The sequence below is a fragment of the Dromiciops gliroides genome, chromosome 2 (genome assembly GCF_019393635.1).
Source record: "Dromiciops gliroides isolate mDroGli1 chromosome 2, mDroGli1.pri, whole genome shotgun sequence".
In the NCBI taxonomy this organism is placed as follows: domain Eukaryota; kingdom Metazoa; phylum Chordata; class Mammalia; order Microbiotheria; family Microbiotheriidae; genus Dromiciops; species Dromiciops gliroides.
The window spans coordinates 280812316-280835999 of NC_057862.1; the positions used below are offsets into that span (position 1 = coordinate 280812316).

Below are 23684 nucleotides of genomic sequence, written 5' to 3' on the forward strand. Positions count from 1 at the left end.
ACAATAATCTACTGGTTCTGCTCACTTCACTTTGCTGATCATTTCATTTAAGTTTTTCTAGGTTTTTCTGAAAGTATCCTGTTCATTATTTCTTATGCACGATAGTATTCTATCACAATCATATACCACAAATTGTTCAGCCATTCTCCAATTGATAGGCATCCAGGGAGGAGTAATTTTTAAGAATGAGAGCAGAGTCAGGAGGAAATAGTCACCTGCAAACAAACATCAGTTTCATAGGGGTGATTGTAAAGGGAGGTTTAAAAAGAGGAAAAGAAAATGTAAAAAATCAGAAATCAGAGTCTGGGCTTCATAAAGAAAAAAATAGCAAAAGAGTAAGAACAGACCACTTTCTTCACCTTCTTTTTTGAAAAGGGAGAGTGGGGGGCAGCTAGGTGGCACAGTGGATAGAGCACCAGCCCTGGATTCAGGAGGACCTGAGTTCAAATCCGACCTCAGATACTTAACACTTACTAGCTGTGTGACCTTGGGCAAGTCATTTAACCCCAATTGCCTCACCAAGGGAAAAAAAAAAAGAAAAGGGAGAGTGGGGTAGGAAAGAGAAGAAAAACATATGAGATATAATAGTGAGAAAATACATAATTAATAATTGTAACATGAATATGAATGGAATAAACTCACCCATAATACAGAAGAGAATAGTAAACTGGCTTAGAAAGCAGAATCCTACAATAAATTGTTTATAAGGAACACAAAGCACAAAAATTCACAGAACTTAAATGAGGAATTGTCACAGAATTTATTATACCTCAGGCAAATTCAGAAAAGCAAAGTTAGTAATCATGATTTCAAAAACAGATAACAGTGTTTTTTTAATGGCAGATAATGTAACAATCGTGATACTAAATGTATGCACCAAATGGCATAGTATCTAAATATTGAAAAGAAAAGATAATTTAATTATAGAAACAGACATAAAAATTATAATAGTGAAAGAATCCTTTCCATTACCAGATAGATCTAACAAAAGGATAACCAAGAAAGAAGTTGAGGTGAATAGAATTTTAGAAAATGTAGATATTATAGGTCTCTAGAAGTTACTTGATAGGATTAACATATATTTAAATTTTCTTTTATATATTCATATATGCACACATCTATATCTAAATATCTATATCAATATTATATGTGTATATGTTTATAGGTAGCTAGGTGGTGCAGTGGATAGAGTGCTGGACCTGAAAACCTGAGTTCAAATTCACCCTTAGACACTTACTAGCTGTGTGACTCTGGGCAAGTCACTTAACCCTGTTTACTTCAGTTTCCTCATCTCTAAAATGAGCTAGAAAAGGGAACAGGAAACCACTCTACTCTTTTTGCCAAGAAAACCCTCAATGGGACCGCGAAGAGTCAGACATGGCTGAAACAAATGAGCAACAAAAACACATACATACATATCTATCTGTGTGTCACCTTTACAAAAATCATGTGCTAGGACAGAAAAACCTCATAAGCAAATGTAAAAAAAGCAGAAATATTAAACATATCCTTTACTAACCCCAAGAAAATAAAAATAAGCATCAATAAAGGGCCTTTGAAGAAAAAATTTAAACTTATTATAATTTCAAATAAAATTATAATAAGACAGCCTACCAAAACTTTGGGGAAGCATGAAAGAAAAAGCTTTCAAACACCAAATCGGTCTGTAAGAAATTTTCTCTTAGAGCAAGGGTTCTTAACATGAGGTCTATAGATGGTCCATGCATAGATTCCAGGGGAATCTGTGAACTTGGATGGGAAAAAAGTTACATTTTTATTTTCAATAACCTCTTACTGAAATTTAGCACTTCCTTCTATTATGATGCAAAGTAAAAGCCTTTTTAAAACATTCTTTTTAATTAAAACAAATTATTCTGAACTGAGGTCCATAGGCTTTACCAGACTGCCAAGGGATCCATGCCATACACCAAAATGGTTAAGAACCCCTGCCTTAAAAAAACCTGGAGTTTGAAAGTTTATTTTCCAAACTAAAATGCAGATGAACAGAGACAGCATGGCAGTCAGCTCACAGGACTTTTCTGTACAAAATACAACAAGGAAATTATTTCCTTAAGGTAGAGATTTACTGCACTTAGGTGGAAGGCAGAGTGTTGTAAAGGAGTTTTTAATTAATAAAGGGAAGGAAGCCAAGAATGCGCTGCATGCTGGGGTTCTCAGCACTGAAGACTGCCTCCCTGTTAAGGACTAATTTAAACTTCAATTAATATAATTATAATAAATGCTTAGGCCCCACCACCTCCCACACCTCCAGCCTCCCTGGCTGGGGTGAACGACAGCAAATGATACAAAGAGTGTTTTTTAACCCAAAGTGGTGTTAGTACCCTTGGGTAATTGGCACATCAGAGTCTGGAGCTGATGGCTGGTTTCCCAATGGCTACAAAGCAAGCAGACTATAAGGAGAGGGATCAGCATCATTCCCTGATTTGGATCCTAAAGTGTTCCTCTTTAGAAGACAGAGCCACCCATTAATTACAAGCCAACATTCAGGCCTTAGTACTTGGGGCCCAAGCAAGCTCCCTATATATAGGAGAAATAAATGAGAGGCCAAGCAGTTGAAAGAAAGTCAGACATGGAAATTTGGGGGTCAAGGGGAGATGGGCTAAAAGCTCAGCTCAAAGAAATCCCTTATTCCTTATTGCTGCTCCCTGCTTTGGGAGAACATGAATGAATATTCTTTCCTTTATAATGGGCTAGGGACCAGGAGGGAAGATGATTCCTTTTTAAAATTTTCACTAAGTTTGATTAAAAACAGAGCCCGATTGATCTAGGTTTCAACAACCTTTATCTCTGAGGTATTAAAAATAGAGACATAGTGTATATCATTTTCCAAAGGAGGGGGAACCCTCACCATTTAATGCTGCAAATATCTAGTGTTTGGGGAAAGTGTTGGTTTGTAAAAGTCAGGAACCCTGATTTCAAGTCCAGCTTCACCATTAAGTTGAAAAATTTCTAAACATTAGTGCTAGAAAGGACTTTTTATATTATCTAGCTCAAGCCCACTTTATAAATGGCAAAACTGAGTCCCAGAGAAGGAAAACAATTTGCCTAAGGCTTGACAAAGAATTTGTGGATGATCTGAGACTAGAACCTAAGTCTTCTAATCTTAAGGATAGGCATCAACTCTTTGGGACTATTTCTCCATCTGTAAAATGATAAGTTAAATTGGATATCCTCTAAGGTACCTTATATTCATTACCCCTTCAATCCTCTGAAAATAGTTAAGTCACCTACAATAGATGCTGGCTATAAGTTTCCTGCTCAAATGATTTAAAGTCTTTATAATTGACACAATTGCCTACCAATGGCTATCTTCTGAATGGAAGGCAGCATCCCCACCTCCCATTCCCCTATACCTACTCCAGCAAAACATTGAAGTTTTCAACAAATCAAATAATGAACATTAAATCCAAATGAGAAATTACAGTGATTTCTTCCACCACAGAACTGTACAAGAGGCCTGCCAGAAGTTCATGGGCAACAGGAAAGAGGACACACTTACAAAGTGGGTGGAAGGAAAATCCAAGACAGGATGCATGTAGTAGTCAAGACTCTATGTCAGGAAACAGAAAGAACACAAGGTTCCTCTGAGAAAGTCCAAATTTAGTCAAAAAGTCTCAACATTCAGACCATGGAAGCAATAGGGAGGAACAGTGGGCAGTAACTTGCACCATGCCTCAGAATTCAAGACAGTCCAAGCCCAGGAGATCTGATGTCCTTAACACTCTGTCCTGAGACATTAGGGAGGAACTTCAGGAGGTAAGAGGTCAGCACAAGAACCCAGGGGACTCAGGATAAGACCAAGTAGAACTGACCACCTCATTCAAAAAGTGTAAAAGGAGGTGGAGCCTATGCCCTGGCACAGAGACCCAGTCCAGGAACTAAAGCTAAAGAGAAGAGTAAACCAAAAAAAGACACCATTATAAAAAGTTATGACAAATCTAACTCGGTCAATCAGAGACTCAGAAGGGGGAAAATGGATTTTCCACAAGAACTACATGAATATCAAGAAGAAACTTATTAAGAGATTTTTTTTTAAATAAGAAAAAACTCTTGAGGAAAGCATGGAAAGAGAACTTAGAGCTTAGAAGAGAAAATGGTAAACTTTAGCCAGGCAATGGAATCCCTGAAAACGAAAATAGATCAAGCAGAAATCAATGACTCCATGAGACAAGAAATATTAGAGCAAAATTAAAAATTGGATAAATATAAGAACTATTATATCAAAGACACCTAGGAAATTAAGTTAAAGAAAGATGATTTTTAAAAGGGGTAACTAAATGGCTCAGTGGAAAGAATGCTAGGCCTAGAGTCAGGAAGGCCTGAGTTCAAATACAGCCTCAGACACTTACTAGCTTTTTTGACCCTCGGCAAATCTCCATTTATATCAATTTCCTAAATGTAAAATGTGGATAATAACAGCACCTATCAACCCTGAAGAGTTATTGTAAGGATCAAATGAGATATTTACAAATATTTCCCTCCATCCCATTTCCCTCTTTTCTTCTCTTTCCCTTTTTATCCTGTCCCTCCTCAAAAGTCTATTCTGCCTCTCACCATTGCCTCCCCCAATCTGCCCTCTCTCCTATCATTTTCCCCCTTTCTCTTAATCCCTTCCCCTCCTATTTCCCTATTGGGTTAGATTTCTATACACAACTGAGTGTCTGTGTGTGTGTGTGTGTGTGTGTGTGTGTGTGTGTGTGTGTATTCTTCCCTCTATGAACTAATTCTGATGAGAGTGAGGTTCAAGCATTACCACTTTCCCCCATTTTCCTCATTCTACTTTTCCTTTCCCCCCTTTTCCTAATGCATCCCTCTTTCTCACCCCTCCATTTTTTTAGAGACCATTCCAACATAATTGACAATAGGTATGAACCTATTCCCTCTATCTATGTAAACTCCTTTTAACTACATAATGATGCTAATATTCTTAAGAGTTGCATGTATCATCTTCCCATATAAACTGTTTAACTTTATTAAGTCCCTTATGATTACTCTTTCATATTTACCTTTGTTATGCTTCTCTTTAAACTTGTGTTTGAATGTGAAATTTTCCATTCATCTTTGGTCTTTTCATCAGGAATATTTGAAAGTCTTCTACTTCATTAAACATCCATTTTTCCCCTGAAGGATTATAATCGGTTTTGCTGGGCTGGTTATTCTTCAATGTAAACTTTGCCTTCCAAAATATCCAATCCCGGGCAGCTAGATGGTGCAGTGGATAAAACAACGGTCCTGGATTCAGGAGGACCTGAGTTCAAATGTGACCTCAGACACTTTACACTTACTAGCTGTGTGACCCTGGGCAAGTCACTTAACCCTCATTGCCCTGCAAAAACAAAAATAAAAACAACAACAACAAAAAAAAAACACCAAGACAAAACAAAACACAGAATATCCAATCCCTCTGATCCTTTAATATGATAGTCACTAAATCTTGTGTGATTCTGACTGTAGCTCTAAAATATTTGAATTGTTTTTTTCTAGCTGCTTGAAGTATTTTCTCTTTGACCTGGGAGCTCTGAAATTTGGCTATAATATTCTTGGGAGATCTCTTTCAGGAGGTAATCAATGAATTCTTTCATTTTCTATTTTGCCATCTGGATCTAAGATATTGGGGCAGTTTTCCTTGATAATTTTTTAAATATGATATCTAGGTTCTTTCTTTGATCATGACTGACAGGTAGTACAATAATTATTAAATTGTCTTTCCTTGGTCAATTTTCCTAGTCAGTTGTTTTTCTAATGAGATAGTTCACGTTTTCTTCTATTTTTTCATTCTTTTTACTTTGTTTTACTGTTTCTTGATGTTTCATGGAGCCACTGGCTTTCACTTGCCCAACTCTAATTTTTAAGGAATTATTTTCTTCAGTGAGATTTTGTACCTCTTTTTCCATTTATCCAATTCTGCTTTTTAAAGTTCTTTTCTTCAGTGAATTTTTGTGCCTCTTTTACCAAGCTATTAATTCTCTTTTCATACTTTTCTTGCATCACTCTCATTCCTTTTCCCAATTTTTCTTCTTCTATTTTATTATCTCTTTCTTTAATTCTTCTAGGAATTCTATTTGGGCTTGGGCCCAATTGGTATTGTTATTTGAGCCTGTGGTTTTAGCTGTTTTCACACTATTTTCTTCTGGGTTTATATCTTGGCCTTCCCTACCACCATGGCTTTTTATGGCCAAGGGGTGTTTTTTTTGTTGTTGTTTGCTCTTTTTCCCAGCCTATTTCTTGACTTTGAACTTTATGTTAAAGTTGGGCTCTGCTCACCTTGGGGTGGGGAGGCACAATCCCAAGCTTCAGGATTTTTCATGCTGCTGTTTTCAGAACTAGTTCTGGGGATATGAAAGTTTTTGGTGCTTCCAAGGTGGTATGATCCAGAGAAAGGTGTGGTCACTGCTCTCCTGGTCTGTGCTCTGATCTTTGCTCAGGAAGGGCCTCTGCTCCCCTGCAACCACAATCCCTAGCACTCTTCTTAGCCCTGGAACTGTGACCAGGTCCCCTGGTCCCTTATGACCAGCCAGCAGTGCTCCTAGTATGACCCAGAACTGATTATGAGCAACATCATTGCTAAACAGAGCCTGGCACTATGTCCATTGACAGCACAGGCTAGGAGAGGGGAAGTCTCCTATTATCTCTTTCTGCCCAGTTATCCAAACTCCTTACCCTCTCTAGGCTGAGAGCTACCGAAGCTATTACTGCTGCTGCTGCCATCAGCACCACCTCCAGGACCCAGAGCCAGTGTTGTTGCTATGCTCCAGGTTGGTACCTACTCTAGTGTCACAGAACTCTTGCTGCCTCTAATCCACCAGATCAGCTCCACCATATAAGAAAAACAACTTTGAAAGTTAGAACTCTGATCAATGCAATGACCAGCCATGTCTCATAGAATTTATGATGAAGTATATCAAATGAGAAGATATATGTAAAACACTTGGTAAATCTTAAAACAATTTCTAAAACTTGCTATTATTATGATTAATGTTAATATTATTATCCTACCTCCTGACAGAGAGGTGATAGATATAAGGTGATGATATGTACATTTTTCATACATTCACTTTGTGGATTCCTTTTTCTTGACTATGCTTATCTGCTATAAGTTGGGGTTTTTTCCTCTTTTTTCCTCTTTATTATTGGGGAGAGAAGTCATGGAAGGGAAAAAGGTTAATTATAGTGACTTTTAAAAAAACAGGTCACTGAATCATTTTTAAATGTATAGAAGAGAAGAATATTAGAAAGGAAGCATAAACAAGTAAAACAGTTTTAGGAGAAGCATGTAGAATTTATTATAGACTTTTTTAAAGCAAGTGGCATTAAATAGAAATTCATGGATTCACATAGAATTCTCTTTTTGTGTTCTACTGTGTATATATAAATACTCTTTTTTTGGTGTTTAAGTATAGAAATTTTAATGTAAAATAATAACTACTACCATAGTCTAGCCCTATACTACATTTCTGACAGGGACATATTTAAGTGACTTAACTACCATCATCCTTTCAGCCTAGGGATGTATACATTTCCCACTTTCCCAAAAATTCCTGTTAAGGCCCTATCATCCATAATTTTATCTAATTATTTTGAGGGTCTTTTTATACTTTCAGCTACTACCACCTCTTGGGATAAAAATTCTAAAAGTTTAACCTCAGTTTGCGTCTTTTAAGCTTCCAAAGGTCCATATTCATTATTGTTATACTCTTCAAGATTTTATGGACTTTTATCCTACCCCACTTAGCTTTAGTACAACCAAGCAAAAGAATCTTTCAAGTATAACTCTGCCCACATCTAGCCCTTCCAGAGTTATGCTGATATCATAGGCCCCCTTGCCTAAGTAATACTGTGATTCCCCAGGGCAACCTTGACTTTCCTTTCAATATCACAAATATGATATTGGACTATGGACCTTAAGTCCATCAAACAGATGACAACGTGACACGGTGTGGTTTAAAGAACACTGGATTTAATGTCTGAAAATCTGAATTTGAATCTTTTCTCTGCTTCATTTAAGTGACTTTCATAGCTATTAAGTGTCCAAGACCAGATTTGACTTCATGAAAACAAGGTTTTCTGATGCCAGGTCTGGTACCCTATCCACTGCACCACCTAGCCCTTCATCCTCTGCTCCCTGACAAAGAGCAGAAGACACCTGGAGGTTTTGGGGACAGCTCTCCTTTTTCCCTTTAGAAAAATCTCAGTGAAAGGCTCTCCAAGATCAAAAGAAAGAAAAACTTCGGATCTCTGGAAAACATATGCCTATGTGTATCTTGTAGTTTGATTGAGTTTATGATTTTTTTTACCCTAGTCTTACCAGAAGTACTAGAAATCTGGTACTACAAAATCACCATTTTGAAGATGGGGAAATTAAGATTCAGAGAAGTGAAATGATATGCAGATGGTCAGAGCTAGGATTTGGGCCAAGGTCAAGAATAGGTCATGCCAATCTAATTAATGTGTCATTGTGAACTTGGAAGAAAATTTCCAGTAGAGTATCTCTAGAAGTCTGCTCTTAGTCCTATGCTGTTTGAATTCTTTATCAATGACCTAAAGACTTAGAGGGCATGCTCATCAAATCTGAAGATGACATAATGTTAGAAGGGATACTAGAGAGAGACTGGCAGGGTCAGGATCCAAAGACAACTTGACAAACTAGAACAATGGGCAGAATCTAATAACATAAAATTGAATAGGGATAAATATGAAGTCTTCTACTCGAATTTTTAAAATCAGTTTTGCAACTACAAGATGGCAAAAGACTATTTCAGCAGCGTTTCTTAAGAGCAGGGATCATCTTCTGCCTTTCTTTGGATGCCCAGTACTTATTAAGGACTTTATAAATGCTAGATGACTGACTGAGTGCAAGTCCAGCATTCTATCCTACTACTTTATGTTGCCTCAAAAAAGATTAGACTTATTCTACTTGGCACCCTAGGACCGAATTAGAAAAAGTGAGTAGGAGCTGCAATGTCAAATTAAATCTTGATAGAAAGGGAAAATTTCCCAACAACTAGAGCTATTCAAAAGAGGAAAGGTAGTGGATTCCCTCTCATTGGAGGTCTTCAATCAAAAGTTACATGACCAGGGGTGGCTAGGTGGCGCAGTGGATAGAGCACCGGCCCTGGAGTCAGGAGGACCTGAGTTCAAATCTGGCCTCAGACACTTAACACTTACTAGCTGTGTGACCCTGGGTAAGTCACTTAACCCCAACTGCCTCACTTAAAAAAAAAAAAAGTTACATGACCACTTGTCAGAAATATGACAGAGAAGTTACACTAGATGACCGCTGAGGTCCTTTCAACACTGGTTCTGTGATAGTAATAGAGGAGGAGGAAGAGGCAGAAGAAAAGGAGAAAGCAGAAATGGAAGAAGATGAGGATGAGACTGATGAGGATCATTCCCTAGATTCTATGTCCAACTATCTGGAAAAAATTCATTACAATTTAAATCACATATTACTTTATCAGTTAATACTGAATACCTTGCACCTCATAAGTTCGAAGCAATCAGATTTCTTCTTGAATATGTATCACTAACATGCACTGCCCAAATTAACAGATTACCAGAAGAGGAAATAAAATATCTAAATAAACCTATTTTAGAAAAATAAATCACAAATGAGATTCCCAAGAAAAAAAAACATCAGGACTAGATGCATTTAAAAGGGAATTCTAAAAAAAAGGGAATTCTATCAAACATGTAAAGATCAACTAATTCCAATATTAAATAAATGATTTGGAATAATAGGCAAAGAAGGAGTCCTACCAAACTCCTTTTATGAAAAAACTTTGGTACTGATACCTAAACTAGGAAGAGTAAAATCAGAGAAAGAAAATTATAAACCAATTCCACTAATAAATATTGATGCAAAAATCCTAAATAAAATACTTACTAGGAGACCACAACAATGTATCACAAAGATTATACATTATGACCAAGTGGGATATATACCAGGAATAGAGAGCTGGTTCAACGTAAGGAGAATTATTAACATAATTGATTACATCAATAACAAAAATCATTTGTCAATAGATGCAGAAAAAGCTTTTGACAAAATACACTTCTTCCTATTTAAAAACACTTGAAAACATAGGTATAAATGGATTTTTCCTTAAAATGATAATAAGTGGGGGCAGCTAGGTGGCGCAGTGGATAAAGCGCCAGCCTTGGATTCAGGAGGACCTGAGTTCAAATCCGGCCTCAGACACTTGACACTTGCTAGCTGTGTAACCTTGGGCAAGTCACTTAACCCTCATTGCCCCACCAAAAAAAAAAAAAAACAATAAAATGATAAGAAGCATCTACCTAAAACCATCGGCAAGCATTATCCATAATAGGAATAAGCTAGAAGCCTTCCCAATAAGATCATAAGTGAAATAAGAATGCCCATTATCACAAATAACATTCAATATTGTACTAGAAATGTTAGTAACAACCATGAGAAGAAAAAGAAATTAAAGGCATCAGAATGGGCAATAGGATAATAAAACTATATCTTTTTGCAGATGATATGATGTTATACTTGGAAAATCCTAGAGATTTGACTAAAAAGTTCACTGAAACAATAATTTTAGCAAAATAACAGGATATGAAGTAAATCCACAAAATCATCAGTATTTTTATATATCACCAACACAACCCTGTAAGAAGAGATAATAAGAGATAGTTCATTTAATAGATAACATAAAATACCTGAGTATACCTGCCAAGACAAACGTAAGAACTATATGAACAGAATTAGAAAATACTTTTTAATACAAATAAAGTCAGATTGAAATAATTGGAGAAATGTTCATTGTTCATGGGTGAGCCAAGCCAATATAATAAAAATGACAATTCTACCTAAATTAATCTACTTATCCAGTACCATCCTAATTAAGTTACCAAAAAAATATTTTATTGAGCTAGAATAAAATAATAAAATTTATTTGGAAGAACAAAAGGTGTAGAATATCAAAGGAATTAATGGAGAAAAATGTAAAGGAAAGAAGCTAACAGTGCCTGATCTTAAACTGTATTAAAGGTAGTAATTATCAAAATTATCTGGTACTGGCTAAGAAATAGAATGGTGAAGGGGCAGCTAAGTGGCACAATGGATAGAGCACCAACTCTAGAGTCAAGAGGACCTGAGTTTAAATCCAGCCTCAGACACTTGACATTTAAAAGCTGTGTGACCCTGGGCAAGTCACTTAACCCCAATTGCCTCACTAAAAAAAAAAGAAAAAGAAAAGAAAAGAAAGAAAAAGAAATAGGATGGTGGATCAGCATAATAGAGTAAATATGCAATACATAGTAGTAAATTATTATAGTTACATTGTGTTTGATAAATGTAAAGATTTAAACTTTCACTGTTTAGTAAAAACTGTTGGGAAAACTGGAAATCAGTCTGGCAGGTCTATTGGTATAGACCAACATCTCACATCATTTACCAATGTAAGGTCAAAATGGATACATGACCTAGACATAAAGGAAGATATCACAAGTTAGAAGAAGATGGAACATATTACCTATCATGTTTATGACAGAACAATTTATGTATAAATAAGAGATAGAGAATGTTGTGAGATGTAAAATGGATAATTTTGATTGTATTAAACTTATGTAAAGTTGCTAAAATTCCAGCTAGTCTGTCTAAAATATCTAATGAGTGGTTGCCAATAAATTATAAGCTTTAGCAAGAGTTAGACTTTTAAGCATTTATTAAGGAGAATAAGAATTTGGTGAAGAGAGAGAGAAAGAGGCCTAGATTCAGCTATCTATCTCAGGAAGCCCGCATTTCTGCTCCACTCTCCATGAGAGTCCTGATGAAAGAGAGCGAGAGAACCAGCCTTCCCCCTTCTTCCTCCCACCAGCCTCCTATGAAACTGGGAACATCCCATCCACACGCACACACAGCTCCAAGCTAATTGGCTGGTACCTTTGATAGACAGTACCCACGAGCAAACATCACTTCCTGATGCCAAGGAAAAGCCGCATGGCTTGCCCTCAGAGGCCTTTTCCTCATGGCAGAGCTTTCCTACAGTAACTCTCCAGCAGGTGGCGTCACTCCAATCGTTACACTTAAAAGGTTTTGTACAAGTAAAACCAATGTAGACAAGATTAGAAGGAAAACAGAAAATTGGGGGAACGGTTTTATAGCTTTTTTTTTTTAGGGCAATGAGGGTTAAGTGACTTGCCCAGGGTCACATAGCTGGTGTCAAGTATCTGATGCCAGATTTTAACTCAGGTCCTCCTGAATCCAGGGCTGGTACTTTATCCACTATAGCACCTAGGCAGCCCCAGAAAGGTTTTATAGACAGTTTCTTGAACAAAGGCTTCATATCTCAAATATAGAGAGAGCTCTGTCAAATTTGTAAGAACATGAGTTATCCTCCAATTGATAAATGGTCAAAAGATATGAACAGGCAGTTTTTGGAGAAAGAAATCAAAGCTATAGAGGGTCATATGAAAAAATGCTCTAAATCATTACTGATTAGAGAAATGAAAATTAAACCAACTTTTTTTGTTTGTTTTTGGTTTGCTTTTTTTGAGGGTCAATGAGAGTTAAGTGACTTGCCCAGGGTCACACAACTAGTAAGTGTCAAGTGTCTGAGGTTGGGTTTGAACTCAGGTCCTCTTGAATCCAGGGCCAGTGCTTACCCACTGAGCCACCTAGCTGCCCCCAAAGCAACTTTGAGATATCATCTTATACCTATCAAATTGGCTAACAGGATAGAAGGGGGAAATGACAAATGTTAGAGAAGATGTGAAAAAAAATTGGGAAACTTCCAATCATTTTGGAGAGCAATCTGGAATTATACCCAAAAAGTTATAAAACCATGGATACCCTTTGACCTAGCAATACCACTATTAGGTCTGTTTCCCAAGGTGATCATAACAAAAGGGAAAAACCTATGTATTCTAATATATTTATAACAGCTCTCTTTGTGGTGACAAAGAACTAGAAATTTAGGGAATGTGCATCAATTTAAGAATGGCTGAATAAGTTGTGGTCTATGATTGTGATGTAATACTATTATGCTGTAAGAAATGATGAGCTGGTTGATCTTTAAAAAACATGGGAAAGACTTGCATGAAATAATGAAGAGTGAAATGAGCAGATCCAAGAGAATATTGTATACATTAACAGTAATAGTGTCTGAAGAGTAAATGTGAATAAGCTTTTCTGAGTTATATGAATATTCAAATCAACTATAAAGGACTAATGAAGGAAGATACTATACACTCCCAGAGAAAAAAACCTGATATATGGAACTATGTATTGTATAGTTTACATATATATATATATTTCATACACACATACATATTTATGTGTGTGTGTGTGTATCTCTGTATCAATTATTGGCTTTCTCTAGTGTGGGGTTGGGAGAATAGGAAGGAAGCAGCTTGGAACTCAAATGTAACAAAAAATAAAATAAAATAAAAATTTTTCTTAAAACAAGAATATGCATCCCCAATCCCTGGATAGAGAGATATGCATTCAATCAACCCCTTTTACCTTTATTCCTCGGCTGTAGGGGATGAGTTTGAGAATTCGAAGAGACTGGATGCCTTCTCCTATATTTAGATATTTGTAGTGCCTACCAAACAGCTTCCGCATGTAAAAAGGAACACAAAGGATGATGATAATGACAACATCCAATAAATTGTATCCATTCTTCCAGTATCCAAGGGGATCCACGTAAAGTTTGATATAGAACTCAAAACAATAAATGGATGTAAATAGGACTTCTACTACCTGAAAGAGAAAACAAGATAGTCACAGCTACTCTGGAGTTCCAATGACCAACAGATAGGTTAATAAAAATCATGCAGAAGAATGTAGTGTAAAGGGTACACTGGATGACCACCCACACTAGCAGCTCACATTTCTCACATAGGGCATATGGATACCTACTAACCTTCTGGCTTGGCTCACTAACTCCAATCTGCTCTGACCCTAGTCAGCCTAAGGTTCTCAGAGAAGAACCATTACCAAATGGTTATACCAAAATTCTCTTAAGATCCTAGGGATAAACCTGTTATAATAGAATATGTACTTATATTTATCCATAATAAATGTACTTACATTTATCCAAAGTCTACCACTCAAAATAATGACAATTTAGATATTAATCATAACCATTTACTCAACAATAAGGCAAAAAATTAACATCATAGATATCCATATATTTAAATAAAATAGAGAAATAATAAAATATACTACAGTCCACACATAGACCTAAGTCACACTATCCCACCAATGCACTCATAGTATCTCTAAGGAAGACACACACAGGAATCTGAGTAAGGAAAACCCAAGTACTTGGCAAAAGTCACAATTTTGGAACTGGAAATGTTGGTGTCCTTTTTATGTCTCAGAAACTGTCCATATAAATTGTTGAACATAGTTTCTGTGTTGAACAAATGTTTCCACTGTTAAGAAAAATTGATGCACACGGTGCTTGACCAATGACATGGGAGACATGACATCTCTGTGAAATTCATGTATCTGCTGTATGATTTCTATGATTCTCTGCTTCCGCTGAACTTCCTCCTTCACAGGGACTGTAGCATCCATCACTTCCAATTTCAAATTTATCTGATTTGGTTCTGAAATCTTTCACTCTTCTTTCTTTCTCCTCTTATCTTTCTGGGTTCCAACTCTAGTGTTCTCTACAAACAACCCCATCTTAATTTATAATTAGTAGCCAAATTCTCATCTTCTGTCTAGAATCAGATAATTAAATTTGTCCCATAATCATAAAACAATTCTGGTATCCATATCTTTCTATTATACTATAGCTTATCACAGTCAAAAATAAGTAATAATTGCCTCAATTCAGCAACAAACTGCTCCACATGATAAGGCGGCACCTTAAAGGGACAGTATCTTACAATAATAATCTCTCCTTTTTCTAAATTCCTAGAGGACATTGTCTGAACCACACAAAATAGCCCTCTGACTATCTTGTGCTGGTTATTTAACAAATGTGAGTTTTGTCTTCCTAACTAGACTATGAGTTCCCCAAACAGGAATGATACCTTCTTCTGTCTCCCCTGGAATATAACCAACATATTTCTAGCCACAAAGGAGGTATTCAATGAAGTTAATCAAACCATTTGCCGTTGATTACCCATGTATTAAATGTCTACAATGAACAATTTGGGGGCAGCTAGGTGGCACAGTGGATAAAGCATTGGCCCTGGATTCAGGAGGACCTGAGTTCAAATCCAGCAGCTGTGTGATGCTGGGCAAGTCACTTGCCCTGCCCCCCAAAAAAAAAAACAAATACAATGAACAATTCATTCTGCTAGGCACCCACTCATTCAACAGCCCCAATGAAAATACTTTTACTGGAGATTCCCAAGTATAAGAGAGATATCATAGAATCATTATGATTTAGGTTAGAAATACCAACCATTATGGGTACATGCCCCTTGGAATACTGATTCTCAGTAGTACAGTGTAATGCCAACAGATACTTACTCAGTGATCTACAGATGGTTTCATTCCTTTCCCAGGATAAATGTTTAAAATCTCTTCCTCCTTCTGGGCCAGAAGTAGTAGTGAGTAATATGAATAATATGAATGTTGCCATTTCAGTCCATCATGATTAGATATCTCTCATCCTTAGGAATCTCAATGAAATAGATTATCAGAGTCTATTTTCTCCCCCACTATCACTTCCAGACCCCTTAATCTATGGCCATCACTCAGAAACTTCTCCTCCTTTGAAATTCACTTCACTTATCTATATTAGCCTCTCTAGATCCTGGTTGTTGTCATTCTTCTTCCTTTATGAAAGAGTTGAGTTCTTCTCCACCTCAACTCCTACCTACCCTTGTACTGGGAAATTCAACATTCATATTGATATTCTGGCTCCCCAGTTCATAAGTTTCCCCCACTCCCATTATCAGCACCTTCACTCCAACTTAGCTACACATAGAAATAGTCATAAATAAGCTTCATCTTACCATCACCTGTAACTATTTAATCTTCAAGACCTAAAAATCTGAAATCCCTTTCTCAGACCATAATTTCTTATCCTTCCATCTCTCCCTGTCTCATTCCTCCTGAACCTCTTCTTCCATATCATCATGACCTTAGGGCATTCCATCCCTCCTGCTTTTCTAGGCCTTAACTCCTGCTTTGGTCTCACTTTCTTCCCTATAATTACCCAGCTCAACTTTTTGCTGTCCTCTGCCCTCTTGTCTCCTTATCTGATCCCTACTCATCCTTTTCTTAACTCTGACCTCAGATAACTTGGATAAACCATTTGTCTTCTCCTCTCCTACTCATGTGCTGATAAATGTTGGAGGAAGTCACACTATCATGTTCACTGGGGCAACTACAAATGTATGTTTTCTAATCTCAAATGGCCCTCACTGTTTCAAGGTGATCATTTTTCTTTTTCCTGACTAACTATCACACTCTCCAAAGCATCTAGTTTAAAGCCTTCTTCAACCAACCTCTACTCTCCTTTCCCCACTCTCAGCAAAGGCTCTCACTTCATTATGTTTTATAAAATAAAGGCCATTCATTGCTAACTTCCTATTTTTCCCACTATTATACCACAAATAGCCTTAACATCACCTGTCCCACCCCCATTGCTCTAGGATTGGGAGAAGAGTGCATCCTTGCTAAGGCCAACCTTTGGATGCTTTGGATCCCATCCTATAAGGTCTTTCCTAGGAGTTTATCCCATGAACCAATCCTTCCTTTCTCTCTAATCTTCAATTTCTCAACATCCAATGGCTCCTTCTTGTGGATATAACCATATCTCCCCCAACCTTTAAAAAGAAACTTCAGCTTGCCTTCTCATCTTCTCAAACTATTACCTGATATTTCTTCTCCATTTCATAGCCTAACTCCTAGAAAAAGTCATCCGCACTTCTTTCCTCCACTTTCTTACTTTCAATTCACTTCTCAATATGTTATAATCAGGTTTCTGACTCCATCACTTGATAGAAACTCAGAAATTACCATGTTCTCTTTTATAGTTAAAATTATTGATAATGCCTATTCTTATATCATATTTTGAAACATATGCTTCTCCCCTTACTGAGCCATCCTTCATAACAAAGAATAAAAAAGAAAGAAGAAACTAAGAAACTAAGAAAGAAGCAAAACTAAAATGACAAAAAAGGAAGATAATAAATGTTGGAGAGGCTGTGGGAAAGTTGGAACACTAATGCATTGTTGGTGGAGCTGTGAGCTGATCCAACCATTCTGGAGAGCAATTTGGAATTATGCCCAAAGGGCAATAAAGCTGTGCATACCCTTTGACCCAGCAATCCCACTTTTAGGTCTTTTGCCCAAAGAAATCATGGAAGGGGGAAAGGGACCCACATGTACAAAAATATTTATAGCTGCTCTTTACGTGGTAGCAAGGAATTGGAAGTTGAGGGGGTGCCCATCAATTGGGGAATGGCTGGACAAGTTGTGGTATATGAATACAATGGAAAACTATTGTGCTGTAAGAAATGATGAGCAGGAAGAGTTCAGAGAAACCTGGAGGGTCTTACGTGAGCTGATGATGAGTGAGATGAGCAGAACCAGAAGAACATTGTACACAGTATCATCAACATTGAGTGTTGACCTACTGTGATGGACTATATTCTTCTCACCAATGCAATGGTACAGAAGAGTTCCAGGGAACTCATGATAGAAGAGGATCTCCAAATCCAAGAAAAAAAAAAGAAAGAAAGAACTGTGGAGTATAGATGCTGATTGAACCATATTATTTCTTTTGTTTTGGGTGCTGTTGTGTGTTTTTTTTTCTATTTTGAGGTTTTGCATCACTGCTCTGATTCTTTCTCTTGTAACAGGATTAATGCAGAAATAGGATTAATGTTATTATGTGTATATATATATATGTGTGTGTATATATATATGTATATGTATAGAGATATATAGATATAACCTATATCAAATTGCCTGCTGTCTAGGGGAGGGGGGAGGGAGGGGAGGGAGGGAGAAAAATCTGAAATTGTAAAGCATGTATAAACAAAAGTTGAGAACTATCTTTACATGTAACGGAAAAAATAAAATACCTCATACATTAAAAAAAAAAAGAAAGAAAGAAGCAAAACTAACCAATACATCAACCAAATTTAATAGTATAGGAATCTTCCATACTTATAATCCTCTACCATAAAGAGAAAAGGGGGAGTAGGGAGGGAAGGAAGGAAGGAAAAAAGAAAGGAAGGAAGGAAGAGAAAGGGAGGGAGGGAGGGGAAGGAGGTGCATTTTCTTGTCTTTTCTTCAGAAACAAGCTTACCAATGATCTCTTAATTGCTAAATCTAATGGCTTTTTTTCTCAGTATTTATCCTGCCATCAAATATTATAGTTTGGGGGGGGCAGCTAGGTGGCGCAGTGGATAAAGCACTGGCCTTAGATTCAGGAGGACCTGAGTTCAAATCCAGCCTCAGACACTTGACACTTACTAGCTGTGTGACCTTGGGCAAGTCACTTAACCCTCATTGCCCCACAAATATATATATATAAATAAAATAGTTTTTTCATGATCATTCTTCTTCATCTTTATGCAGCACTTTATAATGTTGAGTATAATCTTTTCATATATACACTTTCTTCTCTGGGTTTTTATGACTCTGCTCTCTTTTAATTTTCCTCCTACCTGTCTAACCACTTCTCAATTCCCTTTGTTAGTTCATCCATCATACACACTATACCTAACTATAGGTATACCTTATGGCTGTGTCCTGGGCCCTCTTCTTTCTATATAATCTCTCACTTGGTGATCTCATCAGCTCCCATGATTTATTTATGCAAATTACTGTGTAAATCACTCTCATTTTTATATATCCAGCCATCCATCTCTCTCCTGAGCACCAGTACATCTCCAACTGCCAATTAGACATTTTAAACCAAAATAGATGTTCCATAGGCATCTCAAATATGATATATCCAAAATAAAATCATTAACTTTTCTCTAAAACCCAGCCTTCTTCCTATTTATGTTGAGGATACCACCATCCTTTATCACTCAAGTTAACAACCTCCATATTATCTTTGGCTCCTTAGTCTCCCTTACTCTATAATCCAGCCTGTTGCCAAATCTTATTAGTTCTATCTCTACAATAACACACATCTATCCTCTTCTCTCTACTCACCCCAGCTCAGAGTTCTATATCACCTCTCACTTGGGTAAAATCACCTCTTAATATGTATATCAGATGATATGATATTATAAGATGTGATGTGATGTGTTGTAAAGTATAATATAACATAAAATAATATAACACAATGCAGTACAATTCTAATAACATAACATAACAAACATAAACATAGCAAACATAACATAACATAACATAACATAACATAACATAACATAACATAACAACATAACAACATAACATAACATAGCATGTCTCCCTTACCTCAAGTCTCTACCTTCTCATTTTAGGTCTGAGCATGTTATTCCCCACTCAATAAATTCCAGTTGCTCTCTATTTCCTCTAGGATCAAATATAAACTCCTCTGTTTAACACTTAAAATCCTTTACAACCTTGGCTCCACTCTATCTTTCTAGCTTTGTTATACATTATTCCTCTTCCCTCCCGTTGCTCTCCAGATGAACTGGCCTTCTTACTGTTCTTCACACATGACACACCTCCCATCTTAGAGAGCACTTAATGTTTAATCTTTATTTCTCCCTCCTCACCTCTACCTCTTAGATTGCCTTTTTTTCCCAAAGCCAGCCCAAGTGCCACTTCCTACGTGAAGATAAAGCTTTTCCTGATTCCAATCCCTCCCCCATTACATTGAGTTTATTTCATATGTGTCTGTTGTCTTCCTTCTCCTTGAGAGCAGAGGCTTTCATTTTTCTCTGTTTCCTCAGTCCCAGCACAGTGTCTGTCACATAGAAGGCAATAAGTAATTACTAATTCATTAATACTTGTTCTCTCTATGGTACTGACATTGTTGACCATTTCTTCCTGCCTATTCTAATCATTTGCTATTGACCACTCCCTCTGACCACTCATGACATTGCTCTCTAGTTCTTCTCCAACCTCTCTAGCTACTCCAACTCAATCTCATTTGCTAAATCATTATATATGTACAACTCCCTAAACATGGATACAACTTTAGGATTCTGTCCTGAACCATCTTTGCTTCTCTTTCTATGTTCACTCTCATTAGTCCTTATGGGTTCAATTATTATCTCTATGTAGATGACTACCAAATCTAGCCGAAGGAGGCCCTCTGAGAACTAAACTTCAACTTGCATTCGTAGGAAGCAACAGTTTAGGGTGTGAGGTACTTTGTGCACCTAGATTTCCAAAGTCCAGGGCTAATCCTTGAATTTATGGCTGATTCTGTGTGCTGCCAGGAGTACCTCTCCTTAGAGTTGCCTCTGCTGACTGCTTTTCTTTCTGCTCCTTGTTGGATACAGTGTCTCCCACTGGTTGAGTAGAGCTCTAGTAGAAGTAAAAGAGGAAAGGCAAAGAATAATTGTCTCTCAAGAACTGGATCCTTCCTCCAAAGATGATTCTTTTCTTTGTTGCGAAGGCTCATGTTCCATAAAATTCTCCTGAATCAACTGTGTCTCCAAAAGATACCTTGGACATCATAAATTGCTGGACATCCAAAGGCACAGTGCCCTTATAATATCATAGAACTTGATTAAAGATTTTTTTTTTGCAGGGTGATAAGGGTTAAGTGACTTGCCCAGGGTCACACAGCTAGTAAGTGTTAAGTGTCTGAGGTCGCATTTGAACTCAGGTCCTCCTGAATCCAGGGCCGGTGCTCTACCCACTGAGCCACCTAGCTGCCCCCAAATATTTCTTGATGCCTCATAAATAGGTAACAAAGAATTCAAAGCCTTCTCTACATTTAATTTAAAATCTTACACCACCTTTTCTCTAGTTTCTTCTCTTTTATTTCTATGATTACATCAAATGGGTTGAAGGATCCAAATGATTAATGCCATCCTAAGCAACTCCCTCCAATACACGCACTCATATTTACCTTCAATTTCTCTCTTGAATTCTAGTCCCATGTTGCCAACTACCCATTGAATATTGTCAAATAGATGTCTCATAGGCATCTCAAACTGAACACGTCCAAAAAGGAATTCATCACCTTTCCCCCTTAAACCCATTCCTCCAACTTTCTTATTTCTGTTGAGGGCACTGCACCCCTAGTCACTCAGGTTCCCAACCTTGGAGTCATCTTCAACTCTTCACTCTTCCGTATAACTATTCATATTCAATCAGTTTCCAAGAGTCATTGATTCTCTCTCCCAATCATCTGTTCAAATTGTTCCCTCTTTTTTATTCACACCACTCTGCTTCAGACTGTCATCATCTCTCAACTAGACTATTACAATAACCTTTTAATTTTTCTTCCTGCCTCCAGTACCTGCCCTGTCTAATTGATCCTCCACGCCACTGTCAAAGTGATATTCCTATAGTAAAAGTCTGTGTCATACCTCTACTCAAGAAATTCCAGAGGCACTTTAGAATCCCCAGCCTCCTTTAAAATATAAATACTTTATTTCATCCTCCCAACTGTTGTTTACTATAGAATGTAAATTCCTGGAGGACAGGAATGTTTCATTATTATCTTTTTGTCCCCAGAGGCTAAGACGGTGCATAACACACAAGGGCCTACTCAACCAGTGCAATTCAACCACAGGGATAAGCAAAAGTGTGTGGGCAGGGGGGCGGAGTCTAATAATTCTTTTCCCATGGCTTCTTGTGAACAGTTCTAGTAAAAGTTTTGGTGAAAAGAGGAGAGTTAGAATTATTTCCTTTTGTTATAAAAGGGATATAAAGAATGTCATCAAAGATTTATGATTGAAAAAGTTGGACTGTCCAAATTAACTAGAAAGGACATATGAATAAAGACTCTATCTGTATCCAGAGAAAGAACTGATAAAAAGAAGTATATATAGAATAATTTTACATACATACATATATATGCCTTTTTGTGTCTAAAGGTAGCCATCTCTAGGGTGGGAGAGGGAGGGAAGAAAAAAAAGGGGAAAAGAAAAAAAATTACAAGATAACTCTATTATATATTTAAAAGGAATAGTAAGTTGTACATAATAGATTTGTAGTTTTATGTGCAATCATCTTTTTTATTATACTATGTTGTGGAAGTGCTTGTTTTATTCCATAAATTAAAAATAACTTTTTTTTAATTGGGCTTGTCATATAATGAGAATAAAGGCTGATAGTTTGTGGGCTCAAATGGTATCCTTATGACATGTGGAACATAAAGAAGGTCTCAGCATTTAGTTGAACCTTCTGTGGTAAAATTATGGGAAAACACAGACAAGAGGAACACAGGTTAGGTAGGCATAGATGAGTTGTGATCTGCATTGTTGGAAAGGATGTTCAAATCAATACAATCACCAGTCCACTGTACTAATTCTGCATAAAAAGGATAATGTGAAATTCACTTATCAATATAAGAAAGGATACTTAAGTATTATTTCTCATTTTGATAGTCTACCCCATATGATAATTTGTTGTAAATATAATATATATATATATACAATTTTTTAAAGAATGCAGTAAAGGAATATATTAAACCATTTATTTTCAAATGGTGAAATAGTTTTCTGCTAGGAGGGTGGTTCATTATCATCTACTAGAAGTAAAGATTATCCAGTAAAATCTTGTTTTGATACCTTATGGAGCTATATCTTGTCTTTTAAAGGGCAGACCAGTAGCATGTGAGTTCTGGCAGACTCCGACAAGCTGGAAAGGCCTTGGATTCATGTGAGGATCCATCTAGCTGAATGTTGAGAGACTCATTCATTGTTAGCAAGAATTGTTTTGGCTACAGAAATTCATGATGCATGGAAAGTTTGTGATCTAGTAACATAGAAAGCCTGTGTTTTTATTAGCTGATATTTGGAGTCTTTTGAGTCTAACCAGCAATTTCCCATGACATAAAATGCCTTTAAAAATCTCAGTACCTTTTTAGAAAAGAAAAAAAAAATTTTCTTACCTCAAAAAGCAAGAACAACCTATATTTAATGTCATAATAAGTCTGCAAAACCATACACAGGGCATTCAATGAGATGGTATTGATCATAAGCAATGAAAAAAAACGACCTTCTATAAATCTTTTCACATAGGCACAACACTCAGTGTCTTTCCTCCTGTCAAAAAGTTGCACAAAACAGAATGTGGTTTACTTTACTTGTGATGTTCTGTGGTTCAATGCTATGCAAAAAATTTTACATGAGATAATATCTTTTTCCATGTACATGTTGAATAACACTAACTTTGAAATATCAATAGGGCTAAATGCTCAATAGAACCAATTATAAGGACATTCTTACCGATTTTTCTGAGACTTTCTGAAAAAAAAAATCCTTAGTCCTCTGAGGGGCAAAAAGGAGGGAGAAAATTTGGAATTCAAAAAATGTTTAATGTTAAAAATAAATAATACAGACTTTTAGAAGTAATTTTACATTATTTTTTTTAAATAATTAGAAGTCCATACCTTTTGACTCAGAGATCCTAATGCTAGGCATATATCCTCCCCTTTGACTCAAAGAGGTAAAACACCAAAATAAAGGTCCCATATATATCAAAATAATTCTAGCAGTACTTTTTGTGATAGCAAATGACATGAAATAAAATAGGTGCCCATAGATTGGGGTATGTCTACACAAACTGCAGTACAAGTATATAATAGAATATT

General features: G+C 36.6%; 1 protein-coding gene across 1 annotated transcript in view; it reads right to left on the minus strand.

Annotated features, from left to right (window-relative positions):
• The window catches only part of CATSPER3 (cation channel sperm associated 3), a 53084-nt gene extending 29838 nt beyond the window's left edge, over positions 1–23246 (minus strand). Inside the window, 2 exon segments of the mRNA XM_043989066.1 lie at positions 13511–13750; positions 22983–23246. Of these exon segments, the coding sequence (XP_043845001.1) occupies positions 13511–13750; positions 22983–23246 (504 nt within the window).
• Between the last annotated feature and the right edge of the window lie 438 nt (positions 23247–23684).